At 48.1% G+C, this 19,690-nt stretch overlaps 1 protein-coding gene and 1 pseudogene across 1 annotated transcript; both read left to right on the forward strand.

Annotated features, from left to right (window-relative positions):
• The first annotated feature begins 1,926 nt into the window (after positions 1 to 1,926).
• LOC123136432 (LRR receptor-like serine/threonine-protein kinase GSO1) lies at positions 1,927 to 6,166 on the forward strand (annotated as a pseudogene).
• A 2,234-nt stretch (positions 6,167 to 8,400) lies between these two features.
• LOC123139055 (probable leucine-rich repeat receptor-like protein kinase At1g35710) lies at positions 8,401 to 19,690 on the forward strand (the record flags this gene model as incomplete). The annotated part of the gene is made up of 6 exons (XM_044558872.1): positions 8,401 to 9,017; positions 9,326 to 9,377; positions 10,384 to 11,501; positions 13,105 to 13,108; positions 17,117 to 17,125; positions 18,724 to 19,690. Coding segments are annotated over 6 exons (2,472 nt in total), but the record flags the coding sequence as incomplete, so codon positions are not given.

Genomic DNA, 19,690 nt, shown 5'->3' on the forward strand with positions numbered 1-19,690 from the left:
TGGTTTCAAAATGTTTTCCAAATCTCAACGCTGCTGTCTGTTCTTATAGATTTCTGCACCTTTATGTTCAGTTGGTGGTGTCTGGTGTAGTGGCTAATGGCTCGCGGTTGGAGTGTGCGGTGGTGGGAATGATCCCTTGTACTCGCTGTTTATTTCCTGCTTTTTTGTCGCATGCGAAAGGAAACGAAACAAAGAGCGGCTTGGTGGGCTGGTCCAGACGTGCGTCAACCCTGTGAGGTCCCGTTGTAGTCACCTAAAATAAGAGCTGCGTACATCACAAGCGAAAGATCTAAGTGGGCCTGCCCATGCGAAAGGGTGTGTAAAGGGCTGGGCGCCACTTGTTTTTTGTTTTTTGGGTTTGTTCAGCTGTGCCCTCCGCAGAATCTATGTGTCCGTGTGTTGTGCTACTTCGTGTGCGACGTGTGTTGTGCTACTTCATGTGCGGCGTGTGTGTGCGTGTGTTTGTGGTGTGATCTTTCTTTGACTTTGTGGCTTCGGTGGTTGCTTTATATGTAAAGTGGGACGAAAGTCTTTTTCGGTAAAGGGCTGGCCACTTTTGTGTCTATTCTGCCCAAAAAGTCAGTTTATTATGCACCCTATGCATCGAATAGGATTCGCCGTATTGCTCACGACACTAGTTTTTTTACACGATAGTGCTCACTCTGGGCGGTTTTTACATGATTTCAACCGGTTTTCTAAGCGTATTTTTGAGCAAGACGAGTTTTTCGGGTTTTTTTCTTTTTCTTTTTTCTTTCTGATTCTTGTTTAGTTTATATTTCATTTTAAAGAAATGTAACATTTGTATGTTTCCTTTTAAGTTTGTTCTGCCTTTTTTATGTTTATTCGTTCATTTAAAAGAAATACTATTAAATTGCCCCAACGTTTTATATTTAGAAATGGAGGCAGTATATTAAGAGAAAAGATTCCCCTCAACCAGCGGATGACATCATTACATCGATCGGGCGCGTGGCCGTTGGATTGGACTTGATCGTTTGCCTATTGCGTCACGTGTTCTGGTCGCAGGAGCCCACTGGTGTCCAAAAATATCTGTGTCTACCATGTCCTGATCCTTATCCTCACAAAAGTCACCGCTCACTACTCCTCTTCTTCATGGATCGATTTCTCTCTCTCTCTCTCTCTCTCTCTCTCAAGCATCCACACGTCGGTCGTTGTTTCATCATCCATCCTCTCCGCTGGCAAGCACGCGCTCGGCCGTCGCGGTCGTTGGCCGCCTCCGCCACCACCCACCCTCTCTCCTCCTCCCTCTTCTCGATCGACGACGCCCCTTCTGCTGCTACCGGGTGATGAAGAAGAAGACCTGCTCGAGACCGATGATGCAGGGCGCCGTCCACTTCTGCAACATCACCGCTGTTGCAAAAAACAAATGTGCAACAAGACCTTTGTTGAAAAAAAAAATCGACAACAAGACCTTCGTTGCAAAAAAGATGCAATAAGACCTTTGTTGCAAAAAATAATATCCGCAACAAGACCTTTCTTGCAAAAAGAATCCGCGACACAATCTCTATTGCAAAAGTATGCCGCAACACAACCTCTGTTGCACAAAAATCCCGCAACACAACCTCTATTACAAATATTTGTGCAACAAGGTCTTTGTTGCAAAGTAGAGATAAGACGTTGACCCCACTAGATCCATGTCAGATCCCACGGCTCGCGAGGCGACCGTGGCGGACGCGTAGTAGCCCCCATTTTTTATACACTACACTTTTTGGCAAACGAATTAAACTTCTTAATTCAGAATTCGATCTGACTGAGAGAGTGAGTGGTCTCTTCACTGGGCCTGGCCGAAGGCCCAACAGTGTTTTGAGGGAGGCCGAAGGCGGCAACGGTGTTTTGGGGGAGGCCGAAGGCCCAACTTAGTTTACTGACTTTTATCTTCATGCTTGTCAATGTCTCGAAAAAAAAAATCTTCATGCTTGTCTGCCGATTGCTGCACCTCGCCGCCTCGCTTCGGCGGCCGGCAGTGCCGCCGTCGCCCTCCCCCGCCGCCGCGCGGCTTTGGAGCACCCCCTACCAAAACACGAGACCGTTCCGCCTGGCACCACCTCGCCGCCCACCACTGCCCCGCACGAGCGCCCATTCCCCAACCCTCGTCGGGGCCGCCGGTCGACAGACCAACCACGGCTAGGAGTCTCTGGGAAAGGTACGCATTTCTTAGGCCGTTTCTTCAATATTTAATCCGCTTGTTTTTTCCTACAATGGAGAGGAAAGAGATATGAGACCTCGTTATGTCATCATCTGTAAATTCATTGGCCGCCTTATTTTTTTTTTTAATTTGGCAACTACGAAAGTGAAATTTGTTTGTCTGAGATGTGGTGTCCTTATCTTGTACATGTGGTCTGATCTAGCAAGATGTTGAACTAGTACACCTCATTCCACGCGCTCTATTGACTGGGAATTTGTGCACTCCTTTCGTCTTCTTTTCCAAAGTCACAATCGATTGCCCAGGCAGATCTTAATTTGGTTGTTCTTCCCGCCTGATTAGTATCTGTAATTCTAAAATTGCTACGATATCATTGTTTTATCAGGCACATTTGGCTGGGCTTCTCCTGAGTCACATTACTGTTAGATGCGGCATTCTTCCACATCTCAATTTTTTTTGCTAATGTGTACAGCCAAGGCGATCAACTTGGAAGAAGCACTTTGGTTGGTGCCAGTTCACTGTCCTCGTGGTCGATGGCCAACTCTCCGTCTTCATGGTTCAGCGGCACCTGCAACTGATGCCGTCGGCCGTGTATATCCTAACATCCACCTCAATGGTACACTCCATGCCTTCTACCCTGCAACTTTCCAAAACCTCATCAACCTAAACAAAAACAATCTTGTTGTATCGTCCCTGAAAACTTATTTGCATAATCTGATGATTTAGTACTTAAGCTCACATCCACAGGGGCAAACTAAGATGAAGGGTTGTACTCGTTTTTCTTTCTTTGTGACATTTTGGAGGCACCGTGAGCTGACATACACATAGTCAGTCATCGGTTATGACCTTACTGGAGACTACTAGTCACTTCCCTGTGAGGCTGGGAATCAGGATGCCCAAGAGTGTGGCCTGAAAGCACTGACTCTAGATTTGTTATTTCCCTCCCACGACCCCAACTCTGAAGTCTTTGCACCCATATACCTGTTCAGCGATAGCATCACAATGTATTTGTACTTTTGTGCAATTGTGCATTCGTTCTGTGTGTACTCTATCTATTTCCAAATGCAATGCATAGAGCACCCTGCAGCTTGCCATTTTCTTACCAACACTATAACCTGCTGCAATGGCACTGCAGAAACTCTTCCACATCTCAGTTTTCCTGCTAGTATGCGCAGCCAAGGCAATCAACCCTGAAGCTGAAGCACTACTCCGATGGAAGTCCACTTTGATTGGTGCCAACCCGTTGCCCTCGTGGTCAATTGCCAACTCTACGTGCTCTTGGTCTGGCGTCACCTGTGACGCTGCCGGACATGTTACCAAGCTCCACCTTTCCGGCTTTGGGCTCCATGGTACGCTACACGCCTTCTACTCTGCTGCGTACCAGAATCTCATCAAGATCAAACTCAACAGCAATAATCTTGTTGGCACCATCCCAGCAAACATATCCCTTTTGCCCACGCTCACCATTTTGGACTTGAGCAACAACAATCTTGTCGGTGCCATCCCCTACCAACTCAGCAAGCTACCAATAATTGCTGAGGTTAATCTGGGAAATAACCAATTGACTAACCTAGAATATGACAAGTTCTCGCCTATGTTCAGCCTGAAGCTATTATCTCTAGCTAACAATGATCTCAGTGGAACCTTCCCACAATTTATCCTCAACTACACCAATGTGAGGATGCAATTCCTTGATTTGTCAGGTAATGACTTCTCAGGGCTGTTACCAGATTCACTGCCGGAAATGGTCCCAAGGTTGAGGTATCTAGATCTGTCAGCTAATGGATTCTCTAGCTTGATACCTCGCTCACTCTCGAGGCTCCAGAAGCTTGAGATACTGCTTCTCAACGAAAATAATCTTACAGGAGGGATCCCAGAGGAGCTTGGGATGGTACCTGGATTGCGAGTTCTTTCACTAAGCAACAATTCACTTGGTGGGTTGATCCCAGGCTCTCTTGGGCAGCTTCAGTTACTAGAGCAACTCAATATCAGAAATGCTGGTTTGGTTTCTACTCTTCGACCCGAGCTGGGGAACCTTACTAATCTCGAGCACTTGGACCTGGCACATAACCAACTATTTGGAAGTTTGCCACCATCTTTGGCCAGGATGCAAGCAATGTCCTGGTTCATTGTACATGACAACTATATCGATGGTACCATCCCGGCAGAGCTGTTTTCAAACTTGACCAACCTCGCGGTATTCGATGTAGCCAAAAACTTGTTAGCTGGAAGCATCCCATCGCAGATTGGTAACTGTAAAGAGATAATCACTCTCCTCCTTTCAAACAACAACTTTACTGGTTCCATCCCAGTAGAGATGGGCAGCTTGCCGAACTTGCAGTTTTTGGTCATGTCAAAGAATCACTTTACTGGAGTGATACCATCTCATATCGGCAATGCAACATCTTTGAAATTCCTTGCCATCAGATCCAACCACCTTGACGGAGAGCTTCCTGCAACCATGTCCGCGCTGATAAATCTTGTTGCTCTCATCTTGTCTGGCAACAAGTTTACGGGTATCATACCTAATATTGACAACAGGCAGTTGCCGTCTGTCAAGGCGGCCAAAAATAAAAACAACAGCAGCTTCATGGGAGAATTGCCATCTGCCTTTTGTCAGTTAACACTTTTGCAACTCTTGGATCTATCAAACAATCAGTTGTCTGGTGAGTTTCCTGGTTGCTTTTGGTACTTGAAAGATTTGCAATCCTTAGATTTATCGAGCAATGCTTTTGCTGGTGAAATTCCTACCTCAAGTTGTAATTCTTCACTAAGGTCCCTGCACCTATCAGACAACAACTTTACAGGTTGCTTTCCAGCTGTGTTGAAGAACTTCAAAGCCTTGTTATTTTGGATCTCGGGAGCAATAATATCTCTGGTGTAATTCCTGCATGGATTGGGCAAAGCAATCCTTTGTTGAGGATTCTTGGACTCCGATCAAACATGTTCTATGGAAGTATTCCCTGGCAGCTATCACAACTCTCCCATCTCCAACTGCTTGATCTAGCTGAGAATAATTTTATAGGTTCCATACCAGAAAGTTTCCTCAACTTATCCTTCATGAGGCAGGCACCCACGGTGCAGCCAGGTATAAAAATCATCCTACAATATGCCACCTTTGGATATATATACAGTGGCACTATGGTCGTAATTTGGAAAGGACAGGATTACATTTTCCGGGGAAGAGATGCATTTGTGACAGGTATTGATCTCTCTGCCAATTCTCTTTTTGGTGTTCTACCTCTGGAGTTGACAAATCTTAGAGGCATCCAGTTACTAAATATGTCAAGAAATTGTCTATCTGGTAGTATTCCGAAGGATATCGGCAGCCTAAAGTTTTTAGAATCTCTTGACCTCTCTTGGAACAAGATATCAGGTCCTATTCCTTCTAGCATATCAAACCTGATATTCCTCAGTTCCCTTAATCTCTCGAACAATCTTCTATCGGGACGGATACCTACAGGGAATCAACTCCAAACATTGGATGACCCGTCAATTTATAGCAATAACCTGGGACTTTGTGGCTCTCTATTGAACATTTCATGTAAACATGGTTCAAGTCCAACGACCACATCGGATGTGGGAAAGGAATATCATGATGAACTTGAAACCATGTGGATGTACTACTCAGTGATTGCTGGAACAATATTTGGTTTCTGGATATGGTTTGGCACATTGTTTTTCTGGAAGCCCTGGAGATGTGCTTTCTTGAGTTGCATAGATGCCATGCAACAGAAAGTTATGAGGAAGATGAAGCATATCCGAGGTATAGAAAGTTGTCCAAGTATTGAATGATACCACATCAAATGAAGATGAAGCAAGATGTAAGCGTCGTGATAATTATACCTGTTTCTGTTCCCAGTACGCTCAAGAATTACCAATGTTCCAGTGGACATATTTTGCTCAAGGTTCTAGACAAGTTTGTTGTGTAGCTTTAGTCAGGGTAATGGTTTGTGTCTCGCTCATGCTTTTGTAAGTGTATGTTGTAAATCTTATAATATTTATAAAGCCTATTGTGCATGATTTTTCCTGTTGTTCAGAGTAGAATAGCAGTTTTAGTTAGCATACATTGGAACTGCCTTGAAGCCTACCTCCCCTTCAAATAGTGAAACCTCCAGCATGCACTGAAATTTTACTCCATATTCTAGTACTTCTCCCGATACAGCATCTGTATCAAGGCTTTAACTACATGTAACGGTCTTCAAGGGGATCACACGCTCTACTTCTCTTCTAAAATTGTTCCCTGGAGAAAATGGTGCCACATCACTGGCAATGACACCCCCACGACGGCAGCTTGCCGTACATGGAACCTGACGACTTTCTTCCAGTCATTTGCCTGTCACACCAGGACATGCTATCTTATTCCATCTCAGTGCTACATGTTCCTATGGTGTGCGTACAAGGTTCCTCGAAACCCAACATTAAGTTGAGAACCTTAAGAGCGTTCAACGATGTCTCAATGGTGAAGTGTGCGACCAGATGACGATCGAGTGAATGTGTGTGTGTGTTTTGGTATGCATGCGTGTGCATCTTGGCGTCTTCCCTATAGTCACAAAATAAAAAGCAATCCATACATTGCTTTGAAATAAAAAAATTGGAATTTGGAAAAAAATTTAAGTTTTTTAGGATGCAAACAGAAATTAAGTTGGCTCTTTCCCCTTTGAATGGTGAATAGATTTTCTCCCTGCAAGGAGATTACGTGCTTGATTTGTCATATGGAGGGAGAGGGAAAAATTACAGTTCTGTACTAGTCGTAGTAGGAAATAGACAACCAATTCAACTATTTTGTGGCTGCTTTTTTTGTTTTCTTGATTTTGCAGTTGCTGCGATATGTGTTTGTGTATGGTGTATGGTATCCTCATCTTACCAAATACTACTCTCTGTATTGCACATTTGGTCTTATCAAGCAAAGCTTTTTACTGGAGTAGTACACCCTGTCGCATGCCTTCTCTGACCGGGAGCTTGTGCACTCTTTCCAGTCATCTTCTTCTTTTCCGAAGTCACAATCGATTGCTCGAACAGTTCTTAGTTTGATTGTTCCTCCAGCCTGATTAGTGTTCTGTAATTTTAATACTGTAATCTTCTAGAGATTTGAGTTTTCATTATTCTTTTGGTTTGCATTTCATGGATGCAGGCTCTGTTCTGTGCAGCCATTGGATACTTGTGTCTTATCGTCTCTTTTCAAGTTAACCTGCAGACTCGGTTGTTTACCAGCATGTAAACCGTCTCAGTATTTGCATCTATCGAAGTTGTGCTCTTGCATTACGGCTATTGTTTGGGTAACCTACCTTTTCTGTCTACTTTTTGTGATAACTAATTCCTATATGCTTCTGCATCTCATTCTCAGAAGCACAGCAGGTTTGCCGGGATACTGAAATTAGCATTTGTACCATAAAAGAGCTCCTGGATAACTAGGTGATTTGTAGATACAGAAGCTCAAATACAGAGCGCTGTTGCTTAATTAAGAGTTATCACTTTCCTTTGCGACTTTTTGGAAGTTCCTTTCCTGTGGCCTGTGATACTACTTAGTTTGTCATTCTTTTCTAGATCATGTTCGTATTTTCTGGCTTTTTTCCTGTTCTTTGATTTCGCTGCTCCTTTTGGAAACCATTTTCATGGATGGTAATTTGTTCTAGCAACAGTGATGTTGAACCTTTGTGGTCACTCCCATTGACCGACTTCTCTTCCGTGACACAATGGCACTGTTGAACTGAGCTTGTGTGTCCTCAGGGGAAAAAGGAGCTTCAACAGTCAGCTCCCAGATATTGACTAGCTTGTGTTACTTGGGCAATGCAGTTGGGCAGGTGACTTGGCTTTCTGTTAATGGACACTCTCATTCACCACAACCACATATATACATGGCCGTCGGTCTCATTCACCACCATACTGGCCAGCTTTCATTGTTGGCTGGGTCCTGTACACTGACAGATTCGGTGTTTTCTTCACAGGATGACCAAGTCTTCAGTTTCTGTAGACATATGCCCGTCCAGACAAGTTTGTATAATAGACTGCCAACCCACTGCTGACCCATTCTACTGTTGCCAACCTATACTGCTGACTAATGAGTAATGACCTCCATTTTCTTGCCAACGCAGCTCACATCTCAAGAGCAGTAAATCTTTCCTATAATAGACATGCTGGCTGTTCGACTGGAGGGGCAAACACAGAGTCTACCCAGCCACACCCTTGAGCGATGGCACCACAATACAAGCTCTCATTTTTGACAACTTTGCGCTTTGCATATGCTGCTATGCATGGCCAGTGCAATCAGCCCGGAAGGAGAAGCACTCCTCCGGTGGAAGTCCACTTTGCTCAATTCCACCTACCTGTCATCATGGTCGCATGCCGAATCGACCTGTGATTGGTTCGGTGTCACCTGTGACAATGCCGGCCATGTTACCGCACTCGAGCTATCCTGGTTCAGCCTCAATGGCACGCTCAACGCCTTGTACTTCCCGGCATTCCGGAACATCACCACACTTGACCTCTGCGGCAACAACCTCATCGGTACCATCCCAGAAAACATATCGCTGCTGCTCACCTTGGCCTACCTGGATTTGAGCAACAACTATTTTGTTGGTGCGATCCCCCATCAACTCGGCAAGCTCCCATGGATTCGTTATATCGATCTTGGGAATAACTACTTAACCAACCCAGACCCTGCCAAGTTCTCGCCTTTGTCCACCGTGCAAACCTTACATCTAAATGATAACAATCTCAACGGCACTTTTCCACAGTTCATCCTGAACCGCACCAACGTTAGGTTGAAGGACTTCGACCTATCAGGTAACTTCTTCTCGGGTTCAATACCTGAGACTCTGCCAGATATGGTTCCAAATTTACTATTTCTTGATGAGTAAATTGCAAAAAACCACCATAATTAGAGACGCTAATTCAAAAAACCACCATCATTCGGTTTTTTTTCAAAAAATCACCAACATTGTGCTGACAATTTTTAAAAAACACTGATCGCACATATGAGCACTTGCTAACGCTAAAACTGACATACAGGTCCCACCACAAGTGATGATGTGGCAAACAAAACTAACGGCGTTTGACCGACCGTCAAAATAGACATGGGACCCGCATGTCAGTGTGATATCTCACATATAATAAAAAAACACATCTCTGTGTCCTCCTGCTCTCGATCCATTGTGCACGCAGTGTGCACAGCCGCCGCCGCCCCAATCCGGATGGATCCCACGCCGGACCGCAGGTCGCCGCCGGCAAGCCAAGCCGTCGCCACCCCGCCCTTATTTCTCCTCCATCTTCCCTTCTACCTTGTCGCCTGGTCTAAGCCGCGTCATGCGCGCTGCCGCGGGTCTCCTCTGGGCTGCCCGAGAGCATTGCCTCGCCGCCGATCATAGCCGGCGTAGCCACCGCCGAAGAACCGCTGCCAGACTATGTCCCTTAGCTCCGCCTTTTCGCGCTGGTGTCTATCGCCAACGGGTTCGAGCAAGGACGCCCGGAGATGGCCGAATCGAGCCTTTCTCCGCCGCTTGCACCGGCCGCTCCTCGCCTTCGATTCGCCGCCTCCAAGCCTGCCCCGAGCCCACTGAGCTTCGCTGCTGCATCGAAGTGAGCTCCTATCGATTTCCCTCCATCTCCCCTGCTCTATTTCACGCTGTAGCGCCATCCCCCGCGAGCTCCGAGCACGGCCGCCGCCATGGCCGACAAACTCAAGCAGTTCGTGCTCCCCTGCCGCCTGCGTAGTCCAGTAGCAAGCGGCGAATCCCCTTCATGTTCTTCTCCCGGCGACCACCTGCAGTCCGGCGCCACCCACCGTGGTCTACTCCCGACGCCCCCATGCAATCCGGCGACGGCCGCTTCGCCACCCAGAGGCCGGCACAAGACCTCCTAGGCCTGTCCTCGATCCGTGTTTGGCTTGTGGCTGGGAGCCATGGCAGGCGGCCGAGCGTGGTGCTGTGTGGAGCAGAAGCCGGCGGTACTGGGAGGCTCGTCAGCCGGCGGCCTGCCTGGCCGGAGCCGCGAGCCCCCGTGCGTGTACGGAGCCGCGAGAGCGCGTCGACAAAAGTCGCGAGGAGACGGGGTTGACTAGTTGCGCCGTCTCTCCTCCACCACGTGGACCTGTCATTGGGGCCCACTTGTCAGGTTTTCAATTAAATGGTTTTAATCGAGCTATCAGCGTTTTTTGAAAACTATCAGCACAATCTTGGTGGTTTTTTGAAAAAAAATCGAATGGTGGCGGTTTTGTGACTTAGGGTCCCCAATTGTGGTGGGTTTTTGCAATTTACTCATTTCTTGATATGTCCTCCAACATGTTCTCTGGACTCATACCGAGTGAATTCGGTAACCTTACTAGTCTTGAGTCCTTGCACCTATCGTTGAACATGCTATCTGGAGGTTTGCCACCGTCCTTTTCAGTGATGGGCCAAATTATAACCTTTGATGTCGGGAACAACCACCTTCACAGTGGCAACATCCCGCTAGAATTGTTTTCAAACTGGACTGAACTTGGCTTTTTCAGTATTGCAAACAACTCCTTCACCGGAAGCATTCCACGGGAGGTCAGCAGATGGGAGTCCCTGCAGTACCTCCTCCTTTCTGGCAACTGCTTCAACAGCTCAATCCCCGCGGAGCTAGGATCTTCCCTGCGGGTGCTAGACTTGTCCGATAACCATCTTACAGGCATGATACCATCGGGGTTTGGTAAATTATCATTCTTATTACAATTCCTTGACCTTAGCAGCAACCACTTGGAGGGAGAGATTCCAGCTAGCTTGTCGCTCCTATCTGTCAACTACATATTCTTGTCCAGTAACAGGTTGACAGGTGTCATCAACAAGGATTTCTGTAAGCAACGTCATCTACAGTTCTTGGACCTATCAAACAATCTCCTGTCTGGAATGCTCCCTGGTTGCTTATGGAACCTGCCTAATCTTACATACATGGATTTGTCAAGCAATGCCTTTGTTGGAGAAGTCACAACCTCGACGAATGATGCTTCTCCATTAAAATCAGTACATTTGTCCAACAACAGCTTCTCTGGATATTTTCCGTCTCTTATAAAGAACTTGGAAAGCTTAGTAATTTTGGATCTTGGAGACAATATGTTTTCTGGCACAATTCCTTCATGGATAGGAGCTAGCCTCTCTATGCTAAGAATTCTCCGACTACGGTCAAATATGTTTCATGGAAGTATTCCTTGGGAGGTATCGCAACTCTCTCATCTCCAGTTGCTTGACCTAGCTGACAACAATCTTACAGGTTCTATTCCAGTAAGTTTCGCAGACTTTACTTACATGATAGAGACAACGCCAGAAATGGATGTAAGTGCTATCCTTGCAAGCTTTGAAACATTTGGGGATATGCCTTATATGTTTTTTTTTTTGAAAAGGGGGGATTCCCCGGCCTCTGCATCAGATCGATGCATACGGCCTCTCTTATTAAACAAATAAACAGGTTCTGAACAAAGGTCTTACAGAAAAAGGAACCAAAGCAGCCTATAGCTCACATAGAGCATCGACTGCAAGGCAGAAATGAGATAAGCCACAGCCCGGCTGGCAAAATAGCAGATAGGTAAACTAAACTCTTATCCTATTACATGATCGCCATCCAAACCGGTTGAAGATATCCCGCGCTACCGTCTCCCACCGGACAGATCCAGTAACCAAACGCTTCCTGGCCTCCGTCGGAGTGAGTAAGGACCAAGTACGGATCAGCGCCGTAGCCCAGAATAACACCTGCAAAAAATGAATATTTGTTGTCCTGTTAAAAACCAAATCATTCCTGCAATTCCAAATTGCCCATAATAACGCACATACTCCTACACGAATGTGTCTGGCTGTTTCGGACTCAATCCCAAACAGCCACGCCCCAAATAACGTGTTTATCGATCTCGGTGGAGTAATATTAAAGGCAATTTGCACAATGCACCACAACCCTTGTGCCAACGGGCAATCAAAAAAATAAATGCTTGATAGTCTCATCCCGATCACAGAAACTACACCTAGTAGATCTTGTCCAGTTGCGCTTAACTAGATTGTCCTTTGTAAGAATAACTTGTTTATGCAAACCATATAAACACTTTAATCTTCAAAGGAACCTTAACTTTCCAGACCTCCTTAGTCGTAGGTATCACAGATGAATTAATGGTATCCATATACATCGATTTTAGCGCGAACACCCCAATTTTAGTTAGTTTCCAACGCAACTGGTCGGGCTGAGGATTTAGCTGAACGTCCATCAGCCTACGGACCAAGTGAAGCCATGCTTCCCATCGAGGTCCAACAAGCACTCTCCTAAACTGCATGTTTAGAGGAATAGAGTGCATCACCGTCGCAACAAGAGCGTCCCTACGCTGAACAATACGATATAGTGTTGGATATTGTGTAGCCAAAGGCGCGTCACCCAGCCACATATCCTCCCAGAATTGCGTATCATCTCCATTACCAACAATACATCTCGTTCTGTTGAAGAAAGCGGCCTTAAACCCTCATGAGCCCTTTCCAAAACGGCGAATCTGTAGGTCTGAGAGTGACTTGGGATAAAGTCTTTGAGTGCAGATATTTACTACGTAAAATCTGCGCCCAAGTTGCCTCTGTCTCAGACGACAACTTAAACAGCCACTTACTAAGGAGGCATCTGTTTTTGACTTCAAGGTTTTCAATACCAAGTCCTCCTTGGTCCTTTGGTCTGCAGATAATATCCCATTTGGCCAATCTGTACTTCCTCTTAGACTCATCACTCTGCCAAAAGAAGCGAGAACGATAAAAGTCTAGCCTTTTCCTCACCCCCACTGGTACCTCGAAGAAAGATAACAGAAACATAGGTAAACTCGTGAGCACCGAGTTAATCAGAATCAACCGGCCTCCATAAGACATGAGTTTTCCTTTCCAACAGCTTAGTTTCTTCTCAAATCTATCCTCGATGCACTTCCACTCACCATTCGTTAACTTACGATGGTGTATTGGAATACCAAGATATGTGAAAGGTAGAGACCCAATTTCACACCCAAACAATTGTGTATAAGCTTCCTGTTCGTCTTTGGCTCGACCAAAACAGAACAACTCGTTTTTATGAAAATTAATCTTCAGCCCGGACAATTGTTCGAAAAGGCATAACACTAGCTTCATGTTCCTCGCTTTGGCCAAATCATGTTCCATAAAAATGATTGTATCATCAGCGTATTGCAGGATGAACAGACCACCATCCACCAGATGAGGCACCACTCCTTCCACCTGACCGGCCTCTTTGGCCCTCCCAATCAGGATCGCTAACATATCAACCACAATATTGAACAAAATAGGCGACATAGGATCGCCCTGTCTCAGACCCTTGTGCGTTCGGAAGTAGTGGCCTATGTCATCATTAACTTTAATGCCAACACTGCCTTTTTGCGTGAACGTTTCCACTTGATGTCTCCAGCGCTCATCAAAACCCTTCATTCGTAGAGCTTGCTGGAGGAACGGCCATTTGACTTTATCATAGGCCTTCTCGAAATCCACTTTGAAAATAACCCAATCTAGTTTTTTCGTATGAATTTCATGTAGCGTTTCATGAAGGACGACAACCCCTTCGAGGATGTTCCTATCCGGCATGAAAGCCGTTTGAGAAGGTTGAACTACAACGTGCGCTATCTGAGTAAGCCTGATCGTGCCAACCTTGGTAAATATTTTGAAACTGACGTTGAGAAGGTAGATAGGCCGAAATTGCTCAATTCTCACGGCATCTGTTTTCTTAGGCAACAACGTTATCGTTCCAAAATTAAGTTGAAACAGCTGCAAATGTCCCGAGAACAAATCATGGAACATCGGTATCAGGTCCCCTTTGATAATATGCCAACACTTCTTGTAAAACTCAGCCGGGAAACCATCCGGCCCCGGTGCCGTATTACTTTTCATCTTGGCAATAGCCTCGAAAACCTCCTTTTCCGAGAAAGGGGCAGTTAACACATCATTCTCCACAGAAGTAAGTTGAGGAATATCGCTAACCCTAGACTCATCCAGGGATACACAGCTCTCCTCTGGTGGTCCAAACAACCGTTTATAGTATTCAGTAATGTAGATTTTCAGGTTGTCCTGGCCGACTATTGTACCCTCATCTTGCTCTAGCTGGAAGATCCTCTTCTTCCGGTGCTTTCCATTGGCAATCATGTGGAAGAACTGACTATTCGCATCCCCCTGGACAACTTTTCTCACCTTTGCCCGCAATGCCCACTTTAATTCTTCCTCACGGAGCAAATCCTTCAGCCTCATCTCAGCCTCATGCTTAATATGAAGCTCAGTGGGTAACAGAACCATAGTTTCTGCTTTTATGTCTAAGGTTTGTATAAGTGAAAGGAGTCTTTCCTTCTCGACCTTATACACTCCACCTAGATGTTTAGCCCACCCACGAAGGAAGCTTCTGAGATGCCTAATCTTGTTCTGCCATCGTTCAATGGCACCTGTACCTCCTACATCTCTGGCCCACTCTCTGGCAACAAGATCCAAAAATCCTTCTCTTTCAAACCACGCCAGCTCGAAAGAGAAAACATTTTTGTTGCCCGAGTAAGTAGCCCCACCAGAATCGAGCAACAAAGGAGTGTGATCAGAAATCCCGCGAGAAAGAGCCTGAACAGTTACAACCGGAAACTTCTGTTCCCAAGCAACACTAGCCAGAACCCGATCCAACTTCTCGTATGTTGGATTTGGCATCGCATTAGCCCAGGTGAACTTCCTACCTGAAAGCTCAATTTCTCTCAAATCTAAGCTTTCAATAATGGTATTGAACATAAATGACCATCTCCCATCGAAATTGTCATTATTCTTTTCATCGCGCCTTCTAATAATGTTGAAATCACCCCCAACCAGAATTGGGAGCCGCTCAGACCCACAGACTCTAACAAGGTCTGCCAGGAAATCAGGTTTGAACTCGGCCTGCGCTGCCCCGTACACCGCCACCAAAGCCCAGTCAAAACCATCAATTTTGGACCGCACCCTGAACTTAACCGCAAAATCCCCCATGACCACACTGCGAACTTCGAGAGAGTCACATCTAACACCAAGTAAGATTCCCCCCGACCTGCCTCTCGGCGGAAGACAATGCCAGTCATAGTCCATCCCCCCCCCCGACAACGTATTGAGAAATTGAGGTGAGAAATTTGCTCTACCCGTTTTCGACAAGGCAATAAAGTCCAAACTATGCTCAATAGATGCCTCCGCAAGGAACCTTCTTTTAGCCAAGTCCTTAAGACCTCTGCTATTCCAAAAGATTCCTTTCATATGTCATCATGAAATTTTTTAGCCGTGCGAATCCTAGCGCTCCTACGGACTGCGGACATCGAGTAAGTTTTGCGCTTCCACTTGCGCTTAGGGCTGGTCGGGCCCTCCCGGTCCAAAGTGCCCATAACCGCTGGGTTATCTACTTCCAACCCTATATTCTCGTCCTCCTCCTCCGGCTCCTGGAGGGGCGGTGCTAGGTCATGACAGAAATTATCAAGTACTCGAACTCCCAAGGCATCAATCTCAGAGTCATTCATTGGTTTGACCGCAGCTAAGTTACGAATTACTTCTAAAGCCCTCTCGGCTTCTAGATCAAGCAAATCGTTAACAGAATTAGTAACTTCACCCTCATTACTACCAAGTGAAATTCCTAATTGGTGTGCCTTATCCACAATTTGATCGTGCGAGAAATGCATAATAGTATTGGAAGTATTTACGGACATACCAGTTGTGACTTGGACTTCACGAAGCTTGGCCGCCCTGACGGCACAGCGCTGCTGCATGTCGTCCACCTCCGGATGGCTCTGAAGCCGACAACTCATGCGTCGGCCCTCAGCTGCCTGGTCCGGTATCCCGCCAAACATAATGACCTCCTCCCGCGAGAATTTATCCGGAGAGCGACCGCCTGTCACTCCCCAAACATCCACCTGGTCGCCATTACCAGATGAGAGCGCCGAGTCCAGCACTGGGGAAGCGAAGGCCACCTGCCCCCTCCCCCCATCCACTCCGGACCGCCTGTCCGGAGTGCACGCCACAGTCCCAAACGGGGCGCCCCCCTCGGGCACCGAAGCAGACGGGAGCATTGAGGCCACCTGCCCCACACCCTCCCACCGAACCTGAGCTGCCGCCTGCAGTGGCCGCCCATCCACAGGCGTAAGAGGAGCGGAGGCCACCTGCCCCGGCCCCCCAACCGTCGTCCCATCGTCTCTCCTGGTATCCTCAATAGGAAGAAGCTGAGGGGGGGGCCTCCAAAGCACCCTGATCCGGACCCCCAGATGAGATCGGACCCCCCTCCTGTACCACGGCCACGTCACCGCACGTAGAAGTAGGCGAGTCCACAATATCCAACCTCGCACCTCCACCAGAACCCTCCACACCCGCGTCCTCAAAATCCAACGCCGGTAAAGAGTACTCGAACTCCTCAATAGACTCCAGCCGCTCACTCCACAGTCTCGGTGGTGCAGACGCAGGACCAAAAGAACCGAATCTCAAAGTGGTCGCCGGCACAGACGCTCCAGGCGCCGCCCCTCGTCCTGCTGCCTTACTCGTCGGCTCCGGCCTCTTGGCCATCTCACTCAAAGAATCATCGGCCGTTTTTTCCTTACCCGCCGTATCGTCGTCACCTTCACTCATGTCATCACCAGTGGCAGCTGGAGCCTGGGCAAAGAGGCTATCATCCTCGAACTCAATCTCAAGACTGTATACCTGCCCACGAAACGCCCACTTAACCACGTCGGGCATGAAGTTGATGTCCAGAATACTGACCAACAGGCGAGCAATCCCATGAGCTCGAGTAAAAGCCATATCCACTCGCTCGGTCTTTCCCACCATGATACCGAGACTAGCAACCACATTGGCGTCCTGCAGAAGCTCAGACGGAGCCCCCGAAAAGCGCAACCAAGCCTGGATAAGGGGTGTACCCTGGGGCTCAACCAGCTTCCACTCCTGGAACTCAAGTATGGCCTCTGTACCTAGGACCTTACACATCCCAAAGCTTAGCAACCTCTGTAAGTCCTCCACAGTTGGGAACTGAACCCTGAATAAGTTGTTCTCCAGCCTGACAAGCTCCCAATGGAAGTCTCCTGGTGCCAGCTCCCGGAGACGCTGAATAATCTGAGCATCAGACACTTGTCCTCTAGTTACTTTCACTACCCCAGTTGTCGTACTGTGCTCCTCCTGAGGAACCTCCCTCTCAGTCGGTGACTCAAAAAATGTGAGTTCAGAACAGAAGACACCATATGTCATAAGGCTCGGTGTCTGCTCCCGCACCAGCGGACACGCACCAGACTCGTGTGCAGGCTTACCACAAGTATCACAAAGAACAGCCACACACTCAGCAATAAAATGACCCTTATCGCCACATCGATAACAAAGCATTCTTTCCTTTTTCTTAGCAAACTTTGCAGCCCTGTCCACCTCAGATCTGTCAGAGCCCTCCACCGACATAGCCTGAGTATCGACCTCAACCGGAACCTCGATAGCTGCCAGTTCCGTCACCACATCCATAGCCTGGCAAGACAAGTCTGTCTCCTCAGCAAAAGCGTCGACCACCGTCTCAACCGAAGTATGATGTTGCCTTGGACGGTACCGACCCCCTCGGCCTCCTCGGCCACGATTGCCACGGAAACCGCCTCTGTTACGATTAGCCGGCCCAGCAGCCCCTTTGACAAAACCGCCTGGCGGCCCCAAGAAAGGCCTCTCAGCAGAACCATCACTCTGCCAGGCATACCCCCGTCCGCCACCCGTAGACGAGGATCCCCGGTGTTGTCCATATCCATACACATTGTAGCCATCGTCACCCCACTGAGCCTGCTGCAACACTGGCGTCGCCGCGTCATTGACCTGCCGAGCCACAAAGTGCGGCGGTCTAGCTCCCACCTGCGATGCCACGGGGTGCTGGCCATGAGCACCCGGAGGCGGAGGCCTTGCTACCAGTGTACCTCGGCCCGCGGCAACTCCAGGCGTCGGCAACGTCGGCCTAGGACCACCTTGTCCCGCAGCCATCATCACCGGCGCCGCCGGGCGAGAACCAGCCGGAGCAGCCACCCCGCGGCCAGCCGGAGCGGTCTTAGTGGCCCCGCCCCCTTGTGCCCGTTGGCCGCCTACGACCGTCCCCGGACGGCCCGCACCAGGACCCGCTCGCAGAGGCGGCGGCGCACCTCCACTGCCGGCAGCAAGCGGCACACCGGCGCCGCCGCCACCCGTCCCCGCAGGGGCGCCGCCTCCGCCGCGCCCAACAGCCGGCGCCTGCGTAGGCCCTCCGCGGCCCGTAGCGCCCGGAGGCATCCCACTAGCAGTAGGGACTCCACGGCCCGCCATCGCCTGGAGAGGAGGGATACGAGGAGCACGCCCTCCGCCGCGATCAGCAAAGCACGGTCGTCTGCCTCCGTTACGAACCCTAGTTGGAACCGGACGTCCGCATGGGGGTGTAGTCGTAGGATGTATATTGCCTCGGGCCTCATACCCTGCGTCCACAAGCCCACACGCCATCGTGGCCGGTTCACTCAGAACCGGCCCACCCACCGACAAGCCCGACTCGCGGCCCAACAACTCATTCAAACGAGCGACGTGATTATACTTTCCATAAGACAATTATTCATATGATGGTCAGATACTCAGATGGACATAATCTGGAAGGGACGTGATTATACTTTCCATAAGACAATTACGCTTATGACTGGTATTGATTTGTCAAGCAACTCCCTTTCAGGTGAGATTCCTGCTCAGTTAGTAAATCATCAAGCCCTGCGGTTCCTGAACCTATCAAGAAATAATTTATCCGGTGGTATCCCAAAAAACATTGGCAGTTTGAAAAATGTGGAGTCTCTTGACCTCTCCTGGAATAAACTCTGGGGCCGTATTCCTCCAAGCATATCAGATTTGTTGTGCCTAAGCTTGCTCAATATGTCCAACAATCTACTATCAGGAGAGATACCTACAGGCAATCAGCTCCAAACACTCAATGACCCGTCAATATACAGCAACAACCTGGGACTTTGTGGTCTCCCCCTGAGCACTCCATGTAAGCATGATTCAAGTTCTGCAACAGTGCTGGATCAGCCAAATGAACATCACCATGAACTTGAGACTTTGTGGCTGTCCTACTCAGTGATTGCTGGAACTGTCTTTGGTTTCTGGATATGGTTTGGAACATTGTTTTTCTGGAACATCTGGAGGATTACCTTCTTCAGTTGCATCGATGCCATGCAACAGAATGTTATGCAAAAGATGGCGTGTACCTGGCAGTATGACACTCTGTCCGAAAGACGGCGAAGGTCACTCCCTTCTTGAAGGCGTCGTCGCGGCTATCATTGCCCGTCGTGGTGCTCCAGGGGAAACTCTGATCCTCGGATCGGGCGGTGGCGACGCTCCGGTGCCGTATCCTTCCTGAAGGCACCGCCTTGAAGCCCACGGGTCGTCATATGCGGCTTCACTTCTTCGATTGTAGCCCCCGGCGGCTCTTGTAGTGCTAGGGACTGTGTTGCTGCGCTCAGCGCCTATGTATCCTGCCTTGGGTGTGTGTGTGCGTTTGTGGTGGGTGAGTGCGGTTGTACCAGACATTGTTGATCTTTGCTTTCTATATAAA

Source organism: Triticum aestivum, chromosome 6B (assembly GCF_018294505.1).
Source record: "Triticum aestivum cultivar Chinese Spring chromosome 6B, IWGSC CS RefSeq v2.1, whole genome shotgun sequence".
Taxonomy (NCBI): Eukaryota; Viridiplantae; Streptophyta; class Magnoliopsida; order Poales; family Poaceae; genus Triticum; species Triticum aestivum.